This window comes from Lynx canadensis, chromosome A2, assembly GCF_007474595.2.
Source record: "Lynx canadensis isolate LIC74 chromosome A2, mLynCan4.pri.v2, whole genome shotgun sequence".
Taxonomy (NCBI): Eukaryota; Metazoa; Chordata; class Mammalia; order Carnivora; family Felidae; genus Lynx; species Lynx canadensis.
Genome location: NC_044304.2, coordinates 163,678,101 through 163,692,692, shown reverse-complemented (window position 1 = coordinate 163,692,692; position 14,592 = coordinate 163,678,101). Strand labels below are relative to the sequence as shown.

The 14,592-nt window shown below is 45.1% G+C and overlaps 1 protein-coding gene across 1 annotated transcript in view; it reads right to left on the bottom strand.

The window, feature by feature from the left end:
• The window catches only part of GALNTL5 (polypeptide N-acetylgalactosaminyltransferase like 5), a 52,363-nt gene that overhangs the window by 21,809 nt on the left and 15,962 nt on the right, over positions 1 to 14,592 (bottom strand). The window contains 1 exon segment of the mRNA XM_030295946.1: positions 14,029 to 14,151. Coding sequence (XP_030151806.1) covers positions 14,029 to 14,151 — 123 coding nt within the window.

The following is a 14,592-nucleotide window of genomic DNA, read 5'->3' as shown; positions in this document are numbered from 1 at the left end:
AGAGTAGTTTGAAGATTCTAAAGAAGCAGGTGGGGGGCGCCTGGGTGGCTCAGTTGGTCAAGTGAACGGCTCTTGGTTTCGGCTCAGGTCATGATCTCACAGTTTATGAGTTCAAGCCCCGCATCAGGCTCTGCGCTGACGGCTTGGAACCTGCTTGGGATTCTCTCTCTCTCTCTCTCTCTCTCTCTCTCTCTCTCTCCCCCTCCCTCCTTCCCACTCTCTCTGCCCCTCCTCTGCTCACACACACACACAGTCTCTCTCTCAATATAAATGAAACTTATAAAAAAGGTTTTTCTCAAGCTGTCATCACAGAGCCCAACGTGGGGCTCGAACCCATGGACCACGAGATCATGACCTGAGCTGAAGTCAGACATTCAACCCACTGAGCACCCAGGGGTCCCGATGCATAACCATTTTTGTTCTTGAGTTCAAGCTTTAATGAGTGTCTGCTTAGAGAACATGGGGAAAATTGGCATGGCCAAAGTAAAGAAAACATGTTGCTAAAGTACATTAGATGGGCTCAGATTGGAAGGGACCTCAAAATTCGGTGCAGAATTCAGACTTTTTCTTGCAGCCAACATAAAATCATAGGAAGTTATGAGAAATAGCCCATGTTTGATGAGAAGAGTTAATATTGTTCATATGGTAATAATCTCCAAATTGATCTATAGTAATCTCCAAAATAATCTCCAAATTGATGTATAGATTCATACAATCCTTATCAAAATCATACCTGGTTCTTTTTGCAGAAACTGATCCAAAAATTCGTGGAGAAAGGCAAGGACCCAAATTAGCTAAAACAATCTTGAAAAAAGAACAAAGCTGAAGGACTTCTGGGTTTCAAAACTTACTACAAAGCTATAATAATAAAACAATATGATACTGTCAGAAGGAAAGACATAAAGGCCAAAGGATAGAATTGAGGTCATAGACATAAACCAGATATCTGTGGTCAACTGATTTTTGTCAAGGGTGCCTAGACAATTCAATGGGGGAAAAATAGTTTCTTCAATAAACAGCCCTGACCCAACTGGACACCCAAGTGACAAAGAATGAAGTTGGACCCCCTACCTCCTAGAAAACACAAAAATTAAGTCAAATCAATCACAGACCTAAAAAGGTCAGAGCTGAAACTATAAAACTTTTAGAAGAAAATATAGACATACATTTCTGACCTCAGGTTAGATGTGACACCAAAAGTAGAAGTGACAAAACAAAAAATAAGTAAGACTTCATCAAAATCAAAACCCTTTGTGCTTAAACAGACACCATAAAAAAGTTGAAAAAAGTCCACAGAATGGGAGAAATTGTTTGAAAATCACATATCTGATAAAGAACTTGTGTCCAGAATATATGAGGAACCCTTCCAAGTCAATAACAAAATGACAACTTAATTAAAACATGGGCAAAGGATTTGAATACAGGCGCCTGGGTGGCTCTGTCGGTTAAGCATTCAACTCTTGATTTCAGCTCAGATCATGATCTCACAGTAGTGGGATCAAGTCCTGCATCGGGCTCTGTGCTGAACATGGAGCCTGCTTGGGATTCTCCCTCTCCTTCTCTCTCTTCCCCTTCCCACCTCAAAAATAAAATAAAAGTCTTAAAAAAAAAAAAAAGGATTCGAATAGACATTTCTCCAAAGAAGATGGACAGATGCCTGATAAACGTACGAAAAGGTACTCAACATCATTAACCATTAGGAAAATGCTAACTAAAATCACAGTGAAAGAATACTTCACATCCACTAGGATAGCTAAAATCAGAAAGGCAGAGGATAACAAGTGTGGATGAGATTGTGGAGGAATTAGAACCCTGTCCTTCACTGATAGCAATGTAAAATGTTGCAATCTCTTTCAAAACTTACCTGGTCATTCCTCAAAAGTTACACATACACTTGCTATACAGCCCAACAATTCCACATCTAGGTACACACATACCCAAGAGAAAAGAAACAGGTTTTTACAAAGTCTTGCGCATGAATGTTCATAGCAGCATTCTTCCTAAGAGTAAAAAAGTCATAACTTAGGGGCACTTGGGTGGCTCATTTGGTTAAGTGTCCAACTCTTGATTTCTGTTAAGGTCATGATCTCATGGTTTGTGGGTTTGAAGCCTGAGTCGTGCTCTGCACTGACAGCACAGAGCCTGTTTAGGATTCTCTCTCTCCCTCTCTCTCTCTCATGCTCTGGAAGGAAGGAAGGAAGGAAGGAAGGAAGGAAGGAAGGAAGGAAGGAAAAAAGAGAAAGAAGAAAGTTAAAAAAAAAAGTCATAACTCAAATGTCCAACAATGGGTGAACAGATAAACAAAATGTGAGATATCCAGGGGCGCCTGGGTGGCTCAGTTGGTTAAGCATCCAACTCCTGATTTTGGCTCAGGTCATGATCTCATGGTTGTGGGATCGAACCCTGTGTTGGGTCCCTTGCTGAACATGGAGCCTGCTTAAGATTCTGTCTCCTTCTTGGGGGGCCTGGGTGACTCAGTCAGTTGAGCATCCAACTTTGGCTCAGGTCATGATCTCATGGTTCATGGGTTCAAGCCCCACGTCAGGCTCTGTGCTGACAGCTCAGAACCTGGAGCCCATTTCAGATTCTGTGTCTCCCTCTCTCTCTGCCCCTTCCCCGCTCATGCTCTGTCTCTCTCTCAAAACTGAATAAACATAAACAAACAAACAAAAATCTCACTCCTCTCTGCCCCTCTCCCTCACTTACATTCTCTCTCTCTTTCTCAAAATAAATAAACATTTTTTTAAAGAGTCCCATTTTGGGGCACCTGGGTGGCTCAGTTGGTTAAGTGTCCGACTCTTGGTTTCAGCTCAGCTCATGATTTCACCGTTTTGTGAGTTCAAGCCCCATGATAGGCTCCGTGCTGACAGTGCGGAGCCTGCCTGGGATTCTCTCTCTCTCTCTCTCTCTCTCTCTCTCTCTCTCTCTCCCCCTCCTCCACTCACGCTGTCTCTGTTTCTCTCAAAATAAATAAATAAACATATAAAGAGTCCCATTTTGAACACATCTAATTTTTTCATACTATTGGAAGTACACACAGTGTTCAACACTTTGCATTTTTCACTTCAAATAGCTTCTATAATATTACCCAACATTAACATTTTCAAAGCATGTCTGCTAATTTGACAGGTGAAAAATTAACATCCAGTTCTCAAGAGGCCATCTACAAATGGCCAACAAGCACATGAAAAGATTCTCAACATCATTAGTCGTTAAGGAAATGCAAATTAAAACCATAGTGAGATACCAATTCATCTCTACTAGGATGGCTGGAATTTTTTTAAAAAATTTTTTAACATTTATTTATTTTTGAGAGACAGAGACAGAGACCTAGCATGAGCGGGGGAGGGGCAGAGAGAGAGGGAGACACAGAATCTGAAACGGGCTCCAGGCTCTGAGCTATCAACAGAGAGCCTGACGCAGGGCTCGAACCCACGGACTATGAGATCATGACCCGAGCTGAAGTCAGACGCTTAACCAACTGAGCCATCTAGGCGCCCCTAGAATTTTTTTCAAATCTTTTTTTAACTTTTATTTATTTTTGAGAAACAGAGAGAGACAGAGCATGAGCGGGGGACGGGCAGAGAGAGAGGGAGACACAGAATCTGAAATGGGCTCCAGGCCCCGAGCTGTCAGCACAGAGCCTGACGTGGGACTCGAACCCACGGACCACGAGATCATGACCTGAGCTGAAGTCAGAGGCTCTACCCTCTGAGCCACGCAGGCGTCCCTAGAATTTTTTTTTTTAAGACAGAAAATAACAAGTGTTGGCAAGGATGTGGAAAAATGGCAACTCTTCTCCCTGGCTGGTAGGAATGTAAATGGTACGGCTGCTGTAGAAACATTTAGCGCTTCCTCAAAACGTAGACTTCCTGTGCGACCCAGTAATTCCACTCCTAAGTACACACTCAAAAGAATTCAACTACACGTATGACTGTGTTCCTAGAAGTACTCCTTACAACAGTGAAAAGGTAAAAACAGCCCAAATGTTCAGCCACAGATAAATGGAGAACCAAACTAAGGTATATTTATCCGACGGAATATGATTCGGCCATAAAAAAGAATGAAGGGCAGATACATGCTACCTGTAGAAGAATCCCCAAAACGTTGTTGGATGAAAAAGCCAGACACAAAAGGTATGACTCTATTTACATGAAGTATCCAGAATAAGTAAATCTAAAGACAGAAATCAGATTACTAACCTACCAGGGGCCGAGAGAAGGAAACGTGGGGAGAACCTGCTGAATGGGGTTTTCTTTCAGGGGTGATGCAAATGTTTTGGGACAGGACAGAGGGTGTGCTTACAGATGACTATGAATGTACTAAGTGCTGTTGAACTGTTCACTTCAACATGGTTAATATCACGTAATGCAAATCTCACAACATTGAAAAAAATGACGTCGGCCAAAGAAGACCTACAAATGGCCAACCGGTACGTGAGAAGGGGTTCAACATCACTCATCATCAGGGAAACGCAAGTCCAACCCACAACGAGCTGTCGCTTCACCCCAGTTAGAATGACCGTTATTAAAAAAGAGAGGAAAGGGGCGCCTGGGTGGCGTAGTCGGTTAAGCGTCCGACTTCAGCCAGGTCACGATCTCGCGGTCCGTGAGTTCGAGCCCCGCGTCAGGCTCTGGGCTGATGGCTCAGAGCCTGGAGCCTGCTTCCGGTTCTGTGTCTCCCTCTCTCTCTGCCCCTCCCCCGTTCATGCTCTGTCTCTCTGTCCCAAAAATAAATAAACGTTGAAAAAAAAATTAAAAAAAAAAAAAAAAGAGAGGAAACGAGTAGTGTTGGTGAGGATACGGAGAAAAGGGAATCCCTGTGCCCTGTTCGTGCGGATGTAAATGGGTGCGGCCAGTGCAGAAGATAGTGTGGAGGCTCCTCAAAAAATTACAGACAGAACTAGCACGTGATCCAGCAATCCCACTTCTGGGCATGCATCACAAGAAAATGAAATCACTATCTTGAAGAGATATCCACACCCCCGTGTTCATTGCAGCATATTTACGATGGCTGAGACATAGAAACAAGCTAAGGTGTCCATTGGCGGACAAAAGGATGAAGAAGTTACAGTATGTACATGATGGGGTATTATTTTCATGCCAGCTATAAAAAAAGAAGAAAATCCCGACACTGGTGATGTGGATGGACATCGAGGGCATTATGCTCAGTGAACTAAGTCAGAGAAAGACGAATACCGTATGATCTTCCTTATGTGTAAAATCTAAAAAAGACCCTGAACTCTTAGAGTCAGAGAACAGATGGGTAGTTGCCAGAGGTAGGGGGTGAGTGATATAGGTGAAGGTGGTCAACACGTACAAATTTCCAGTTATAAGATAAATAAGTCCCCGGGACGTAAAGAACAGCATGTTGACTATCGTTAACAACACTGTGTTGGTATTTGAAAACTGCTGAGAGAGTAAATCTTAAAAGTTCTTGCATCACAAGAAAAAAATTGTAACTCCGCGAGGTAATGGACGTTAACTAGACCAGGTGGTGACCATTTCACAATATATACGTGTATCGAATCGTTACGGGATATGCCTAACATGGATTCGATGTCATATGTCGATTATATCTCAATTAAAACAATAAAAAATCTTGTTAAAATTATAGCTAGTGAGGTTCAGCTCTTTTCAGGTGATTGGCGATCTGTAAACGAAATGCTTATATTCTTTGTCCATTCAGGTTTTGGAACCATAGATTGTTTCGTTTTTTAACGGCTTTGTAGATACATTTTACGTACTGAGAATATTAACTGTTTTCCTGTGAACATGGTACTAAGTCTCCTAGTCTCGAGCTACGTCATTGTATCATTCTTTGTCCACAACCGTGTGACTGTTTGGGGAGTCAGCTCTGTCCTTTCCCTCAGGTTTAAGCTTCGAAATGTCTACTTTATTCATAGAACAGATGAGTACTGGTTGAGGGTTTTTTTTTTTTTATTTTTTAAATTCTTATCACGATTTAATGGTTTGATTTTAAAAACTAAAATTAACGATAGAACTGGAACTTAAATTTGAGTTATGGTATGAGACGAAGATGAAAATTTTTCCCAAATTACTAATTGCCTCCCAAATAACTGCCCCATCACGGCAGGGACAACGGAAAGGGCTTCCTTCCCATGCTGACTTGTGGTGTCCCATTTTTCAAATGCAGTGTACCCTTGGCACGGAAAGATTTAAATATTTTCAACTTTGGCAATTTTTTTATGGTTTTACTCAAAATTTTTTTTAATTTTGTTATTTATTTCTTTAAATTTACGTCCAAATTAGTTAGTATATCGCGCAACAATGATTTCAGGAGTAGATTCCTTAGTGCCGCTTACCCATTTAGCCCCTCCCCCCTAAACTTTGACAATGTTAATGTCCCAGAAAGACAGCAAATGCAAAATAATTTGAAATTACTCAATGTGCCGTACCGAGCTTCTCTTCGTTCTGAGTTAAACTGGGAAGCATGTGGGAATCAGCTACTGACACCTACATTCCAATGAACTTCACGGTTTTTACACTCATCACAAAGCATTTTATGGGGAAATTTACACGCCATAACGAGGGCGAAGGGGCATGGGGTGCCTCTTGGCTGAGTCCTACGCTCACAAGAATATTCTGTGGGGATCTTCAGCTTCTGTTGGTTCAGTTAAAGAAAGGAGAATACTCTTTAGTGCTTACAGAGATAGCCTGTTCGACTATCTGAATCCCATCTAATCCCAGATTGGTATCTTCCCAGATTAAGCCAACTTCTCTGCAGGGTCTAGAGTGAGTGAAGGGCGTGAGGTCAAATCCACCTGATAAGGACCTTGCCAGCTCCCTCCCAGAGAATGTGTGTGGGCTGTACTAACAACCCCTGATAGCTCAATCCATCTTCCTGAGGAGAGGCTTGTTCTCTGCCCGCTGCCGGAAGATCCACACTTTCTCAGGGGCCCTGGCGGCCAGGTCTGTTTTCAGAAAACAACAAATGCCATGTTGGCCTCACAAAGTCTCCTCCTCTTCCTTCATTTCCTTTTCTTTCCTGCCTGTCTTTAGTTTCTGCATTTTTTACATTTAAGCATAGCTCATTCGGGGCGCTTGGGGGGCTCAGTTGGTTAAGCGTCCCACTCCCGGTTTCGGCTCAGGTCACGATCTCACAGTTTCGTGAGTTCGAGCCCCACATCGGGCTCCACGATGGCAGCATGGAGCCTGCTTGGGATTCTCTCTCTCTCTCTCTCTCTCTCTCTCTCCCTTGCTCTCTGCCCCTCTCCTGCTCACGCTGTCTCAGTCTCTCTCAAAATAAATAAATAAACTTGAAAACAATTTTAAACATAGCTCATTATATTTTATTTATCTTAAATAACTTTTTTAAAAAAATATTTAAGAGTGTGGTAAAAAAAAGAATGTGGTGGGGCGCCTGGGTGGCGCAGTCAGTTAAGCGTCCGACTTCAGCCAGGTCACGATCTCGCGGTCCGGGAGTTCGAGCCCCGCATCGGGCTCTGGGCTGATGGCTCAGAGCCTGGAGCCTGTTTCCAATTCTGTGTCTCCCTCTCTCTCTGCCCCTTCCCCGTTCATGCTCTGTCTCTCTCTGTCCCAAAAATAAATAATAAACGTTGAAAAAAAAATTAAAAAAAAAAAAAAAAAAAAAAGAATGTGGTATGCAAATTATGTTTTGGAGGGGCGGGGAATTTACAGAGAATCTTTTTGTGCTTGAGTGAAATGATCAACTCTGGTAAAGTATCTAAGCATGTTCACTTAATCCGCACTGTAAATCTGTTAAACATAGCCACTCGGCTCTTGTACCAAACAATTCAAGTGACTATCCTACTTGAATTTCTAATTTCTGTTTGTTTGCTACATTCCCACAGCCTGGAACTGTGATGCAATCTACCCCCGCGGAAATCGACATCTTGGGTCTGAGTCCTGAGGTCTGGGGGCTGGAGAAAATCTCTGATCTTTCGGGAATTTAACCTCTTTCACTGGCAATGAGGCTCGTGCGTTCTAAAACCTCCCAAAGCCTTTTCACCATTGCTATTCTGTACTTTTATTACTTTGGCCCTGAATTTCTTCTAGTCTTTCTGTATGTATTTTGTTATCATTCTGGAGCATATAAATTCAAAATTTATATTTTATGAATGTATTTGTACCGGTCAGTGTATGCTGAGCATTTTGTTTAACACTTACTGCTAGAGAAGGGAATGTTCCGAATTACCTCATTTAATCATGGCAACAACCACGTTAGATGCCACTGTCCCCACATCACGCGTTGGGAAGCCGAGACTCAGAGAAGTGACTTGCCCAGGCTGCCGTTGCTGACAATGAGCATGTGAAGATCTCGAAACCCAGGCTCTGGCTTGAAACCCAGTGTTCTTTGCATGGTCCCACGTGGCCTCCCTTTGCTGTTTGTGGCCAAGAACCAGCCACTGCCTTTGCAGAGCTCAGCTCTAGGGTCCCTCTCCCCAAAACCACACGACCCCTCTGCATCCATCTGTAAAACTTCCTAAGCAGCCTGAGCGGCTGCAATTCTAGAAGCAACAGAACTGCCAAAAAGTCAGATAATTACTGCACTCCAATTCCAGGCCAACCGCCTGCAGAGAGAGGTCTCCTTCTAGATATACTGGAGTTCTTTGCCACCGAGTGGCTTACAGCAACATAAATGTATGATCCTATAGTTCTGTAGGTCATGTAGTCAACACAGGTCTTCCTGGGCTAAAATCAGGGTATCGGTGGAGCTAAGACCTTTCCTGGAGGCTCTAAGGGAGCATCATGTCTTTTCCAGCTTCTAGAAGCTGCCTGCATTCCTAGGTCCCTTCGTCCATCTTCAGGGCCAACCACAGAGGACGGAACTGTCCCGCACAGCTCTCTGACCCTCTCTGCCCACGGCCTGCAAGGTCCTCTCGTTGTAAGGGCTCCCAAGGTCAGAGTGAGCCCACCTGCATAGCCCGGGCTAATCTCCCATCTCAAGGCCCTTAATTTTAACATTTTCATATTTTTTATTTCACAACTTTTAGTTGCAAGAAACATGTATACCAAAAAAAAAGAGATAAAATATAAATGTAGAACTTAATGATGTATCATAAAGCCAACACAAATATAACTACCCCTTCATCAAAGCCTAGAACATAGCGTCCTAGGATTTTGTTCCCCAGCTCCTACCACCTGATTCCACACGCTGATTTAACCAGGCGTGGGGGCGCCTGGGTGGCTCAGTCGGTTGAGTGTCTGACTTCGGCTCAGGTCATGATCTCGCGGTTTGTGAGTTCGAGCCCGGCATCGGGCTCTGTGCTGACAGCTCAGAGCCTGCTTCTGATTCTGTGTCTCCCTAGATCTCTGCTCCTCCCCTGTTCACGCCCTGTCTCTCTCTCTCTCGCTCTCTCTCAAAAATAAACATCTAAAAAAATTTTTGTTTAACCGGGTGTTTATGGCAATAACTTCCCGGTCTTTTTTCCTTCAGTTTTTCATCAAATTACGCATCCATACACATTGTCTTTTAGTCTTGCTGATTTTCCAACTTTATTCTTTTGCATTGAGCTTCTTTTGCTCCCTCAAAACGATAGGTATTCATCCATGTAGTCGTGTATGGTGTAGGCCATTCATGGTTACTGAAGTATTCTATTATTTGATTATCACTAGTCTGTCATTACCTGGTGAGTCGGGACCTATGTATACTCCATAACCAAGCAGTTCCACTCCTAGATCTGTGCTCTGTGGAGACACTGCCCATATCTACCAAGAGACAGGCGTTCGAGTACTTGTATATTTGGGGAGAGCCCCAAACGGAAATGACCAGAATGGGATTCAGCAGTAGAATGGAAAAATAATGTAGCATCATCAAATAATAGAGTCCCTCGAGGCGTTTACTTCTGACCACACGTGCCACAAAAGGTACCATGCTAGCGGACCCTGGGGGGATTAGGACAACCTCCTTGAGGGACGGCGTTATTCTGTCCACCACGCCAGACAACCAAAGTCTCTCCTTCCTTGTGAATGTCCAGCACCAATGCCAGCTCTCGACGCCATGCTAGACTTTAAACCTTCGCTTTGAGGATGTCAGTTGAAATCAACACCTCATCTCTGCCTTCTTGGCTGCTTCTGGACCGTCCGAGCCAATTCAGTGAGAGATCCTGTCCCGTGTTCTCACCCCCGCGGCTGCCCTGTATTTGTTCCCTGAAACCTTTCCTTCCACTGCGCACCACCCTCTGACCTTTGCCAAGGGTCCCTCATTCAGAGTAAACTTCTCTACGCTAATTTTTCCCCCCACAAAATTCTCCTACAGCCTTCTTGCCTCACGTACACGCTGACCCTGTCTAGAAGATGTTGCCTCCCCCACGGACGTTCCAGATAGGAAGCTCGTCTTTCTCGCCAACGGCAGGAATTCTTGGGTCCCGGACAACACTGGCATTTCCTACCTACCCACGGCTGCCCCGAGCCGCACCGACCCTGCTCCCACGCAGACTAAAATCCCCTTCCCTTTGGATTCATGCCATGTGACGATGGCTCTCTCCTCGTCTGCAAAACCCCTGCCTTCCGATTCTCCCGATGGAGGTCTCTCCCCAGTCCTTCCATTTCTCCTTCATTTCGGGGGGGGGGGGGGGCGACAACAGAGAATCCACAGCAGCTCTGTCTCCACGCCTAGTTTACGGACAACTCGTGTCATCCTGTGGGCAGTACCACAAACTTAGACAAGTTGACAGGTAGCGACAATCCTAGGGTGCTACGTTCATGAAGAAGAATCAGAGTAAGGGTGATGGAGAGAGATAGGGGTTTGCTGTTTTATGCGGGTTGCTTTGGGAAGGCCTCTGACAGAGTAGCCTTTGAACAGAGAACTGAACAAAGTCACGTAGCAGGACACGCGGAAACATGACGAGAATCCCAGGGGGACGATACCATGCGCCGGGGCTCTGAGACAGGAGTACGACTGGGGTGTCTGAGGAGAGTAAGAAGGCCAGTGCATCCGGGGTAGGGCGAGGGGAGAGGGGTAAGAGGCTGAGTCTGAGTGACAGCCGGGGAACGGATCTGTAGGCCTCCGCCAGGGACACGGTCACTTCGTGGTAAACGCAAACACTAACTCCTCTGGAAGAGAACAGTGCTACACACGCGCATACACGTTAACATCACGTGAAAACCCACATCCGCGTTCGGCGGGTCTCATTTATCTCACGAGAGTTGATACAATGAGGAAAACAAGAATAAACGTGCATGGGTAGCACATAGCAGGGGCTGTACGAATCCTGGACTGGACGAGTGAATACACGAATGAATTAATGAGGGGCCCCGAGCGGCTGCCTCACCTGCCCACACCACAGGACCCCAGAGCTTCAAACCTGGGAGCAAGCCCACGTCACCGGCGGGGGCGACAGGCAAATACAGGTAGATGGGCAGACAACAAGCACGGACCAAGTTGTGAGGAGAAACGGATAGACGAATCCATAGGCACCGGTGAAGATTTTCGTACAAGTCTATCAGAAATGTACGGATTGAGGGGCGCCTGGGTGGCGCAGTCGGTTAAGCGTCCGACTTCAGCCAGGTCACCATCTCGCGGTCCGGGAGTTCGAGCCCCGCGTCGGGCTCTGGGCTGACGGCTCGGAGCCTGGAGCCTGTTTCCGATTCTGTGTCTCCCTCTCTCTCTGCCCCTCCCCCGTTCAGGCTCTGTCTCTCTCTGTCCCAAAAATAAATAAACGTTGAAAAAAAAAAATTAAAAAAAAAAAAAAAAAGAAATGTACGGATTGAGCCGTACATTTAGTTAGATGGATCGGAATATAGAGTATTGGAAAAACAAAATTAGACACATGTGGAACCTACGGCCACAAAGGTAAAATTTATTCTTTGGAAATCCACATAGATATTTTGAAAAATTGACCCAGCTTTAAGACACAAAGGAAATCTCAACAGAACAATGGGCCACAAATTCCACCCACAGTATGAATTAAGCTTTCACAATACGAATTACTCAACAATTAAAAGACAATTTAACACACCCCGTTATGTTTCAAAACTTTAAAATTCACTCCTTAAAAAAAATACCTGGATTAGGGGCACTTGGGTGGCTCAGTCGGTTTTGATTTCGGCTCAGGTCATGATCTCATGGTTCGTGAGTTTGAGCCCCACATCGGGCAGAGCCTGCTTGGGATTCTCTCTCTCTCTCTCTCTCTCTCTCTCTCGCTCTCTCTCTCTCTCTCAAAATAAATAAACTTAAAAAAAAATACCTGGATGAAAGAGGAAACCAAAAAAGATACCAGTGCCTTGACAGCTTATAGGACAATTTTACGGAATTTTCCAAACACAAATCGTCTGTTTTACATAGATATTCAGAAAAAAGGATAAGAGGCGGGGCAAGAAACATACAATTCATTCTATAAGTCTAGTAAAGCAAAATATAAGAAAACAGTTCAAAAAAAGAGAAGTATAAGCTGATCTTACTTTTTTTTTTTTAAATGTTTTATTCATTTTTGAGACAGAGAAAGAGCATGAGCAGGGGAGGGGCAGAGAGAGGGAGACCCAGAATCCGAAGCAGGTTCCAGACTCCGAGCTGTCAGCACAGAGCCTGACGCGGGGCTCAGACCCACAAACTGCGAGATCATGACCTGAGCCGAAGTCGGACACTCAACCCACTGAGCCACCCAGGCGCCCCGATCTTACTTTTAGACATAGAAGTAATGTGTGTGTGTGTGTGTGTGTGTGTGTGTGTGTAGGGGAAGCGATGGCAGGGAAAGAGAGTATGTGTGTGAGTGGAGAGGGTATTGTAAGATATCAACATCTCGTGGATCTTTATATAAGTGTTCTATGGGTTTGAAACTTTTCTAAATAAAAAGTTAACAAGACTTTCTCCTTAACAAAACAAAACAACCCCATCCCAAACTCTCTGGTAGTATTGTGTGTTGAATTGTGTCCCCCAGAGATATATTCAAGTCCTAACCCCCAAGACCTCAGAATGTGACTGTATTTGGAAATAGGATTGTCGTAGACGGCATTTGTTAGGACGAGGTCCTGCTGGAGGAGGCGGGCCCTTGATCTGAGGGGGATTTGGACACAGACAGACACAGAGAGGAGGTCATGTGACCACAGAGACTGGATGTAGCAATGCCCTTCAAGACAGCCTGCAGGGAGGGGCCGTTTGACAGCCTCCCAATCTTTGGGATCTGCTCAGTACTCACCCCAAGGCCACGGCCTCCCGGGGACTCCAGCCAAGGACGAAGCACACGTGCGTATTGGGGGCAGAGGCAGAGCGGGGCCGTTTGGGCCTCGAGGCAGGACTGTGCTCTGGGGCTCCCCACCAGCCCCGCAACCTACTGACAGCCACACGGCCCAGACCTCCTTCCTTCCCTCTCCCCCGTGGCGGGCTTCAGGCCGGAAGCTTCTGGTGCACGCTCTCCCTCTCTCCATCCTGACACTCTCTCTCTTCTCATTTCGTCTTGGCCTTTGGTCCCCACCTGACTTCAGGGTTTCCCTGTGGGACAGGTAGCTGCACCAGGGCCCCACCGTTTCTAGAAACTCTTGCTCTCCTGACTGCATGTGGAGCTCCAGGCCAGAGTCTGTATCTGGGGGGATTCATCCTGTAACGGGATCCAACCTCATAGCTCCTGCAAAAACACACCTTCCATTTGGAATAACAAAGCGGGGGCGCCTGGGTGGCTCACTGGGCTAAGCGTCCGACTTTGGCTCAGGTCATGGTATCGCAGTTCATGAGTTCGAGCCCCACGTCGGGCTCTGTGCTGACAACTCAGAGCCTGGAACCTGCTTCCGATTCTGTGTCTCCCTCTCTCCGCCCCTTCCCTGCTCATCGTGCTCTGTCTCTGTCTGTCTCTCAAAAGTGAATAAACATTTAAAAAAAATGTTTTTAACAAATAAATAAAAAATAAAAATAAATGAAATAACAAATCGACATCTTAGAGTAGAATGTGTACTTTCAGAGTCCAAAGACTCATATGGCTGAAACACACATCCACTCTTCTTCTTGTGCCAGTGGAGACTTGGAGGGGCCCCACGAGAAACTACCTCTGCACGGGCAGGAGGGTCTCTGTGATACAGACACGGGGTCAAGTCCCAAATGGAAGGCTCATACCTGAAGCACGAGAGGCCCCTATCATCCGTGATCGGATCAGTCCCTCTCTCTTTTTGTTTCTTATTAATTTAATCTTTCCCCGAAAAATTTCCAGGTGGTGGTCTAGTTTTTCTTTCAAATCATCTGGAAAAAAAAAAAATCCAACGCTTGACAACCTAGAAACTAGAACTACAGACAAGATAGCAATGTATCACAATTTTGACGGATTGCTGAAAACCATGTTCTGCCACAGAAGTGCTAACGTTACAAATGTTATCCTATGTGAGGAAGGGAGAGACACGTGATTCAGCATTGAAATCAACCGTAAATATTCTTCTAGGTTTCCAGTGAAATACCTCTATTTTGATAAGTCACTGTTAAGAATTTAATAGAAAAAGCGTGAGTCTTGGCGCTTTGGAGCAATCTGACTTTCTCACTAACATGTCAGCTCTGGACATGCCTCTTACACGCTCTGGGCTCTGTGCTGACAGCTCGGAGCCTGGGGCCTGCTTCGGATTCTGTGTCTCCCTCTCTCTCTGCCCCTTCCCTGTTCATGCTCGGTCTCTCTGACTCTCAAAAATAAAT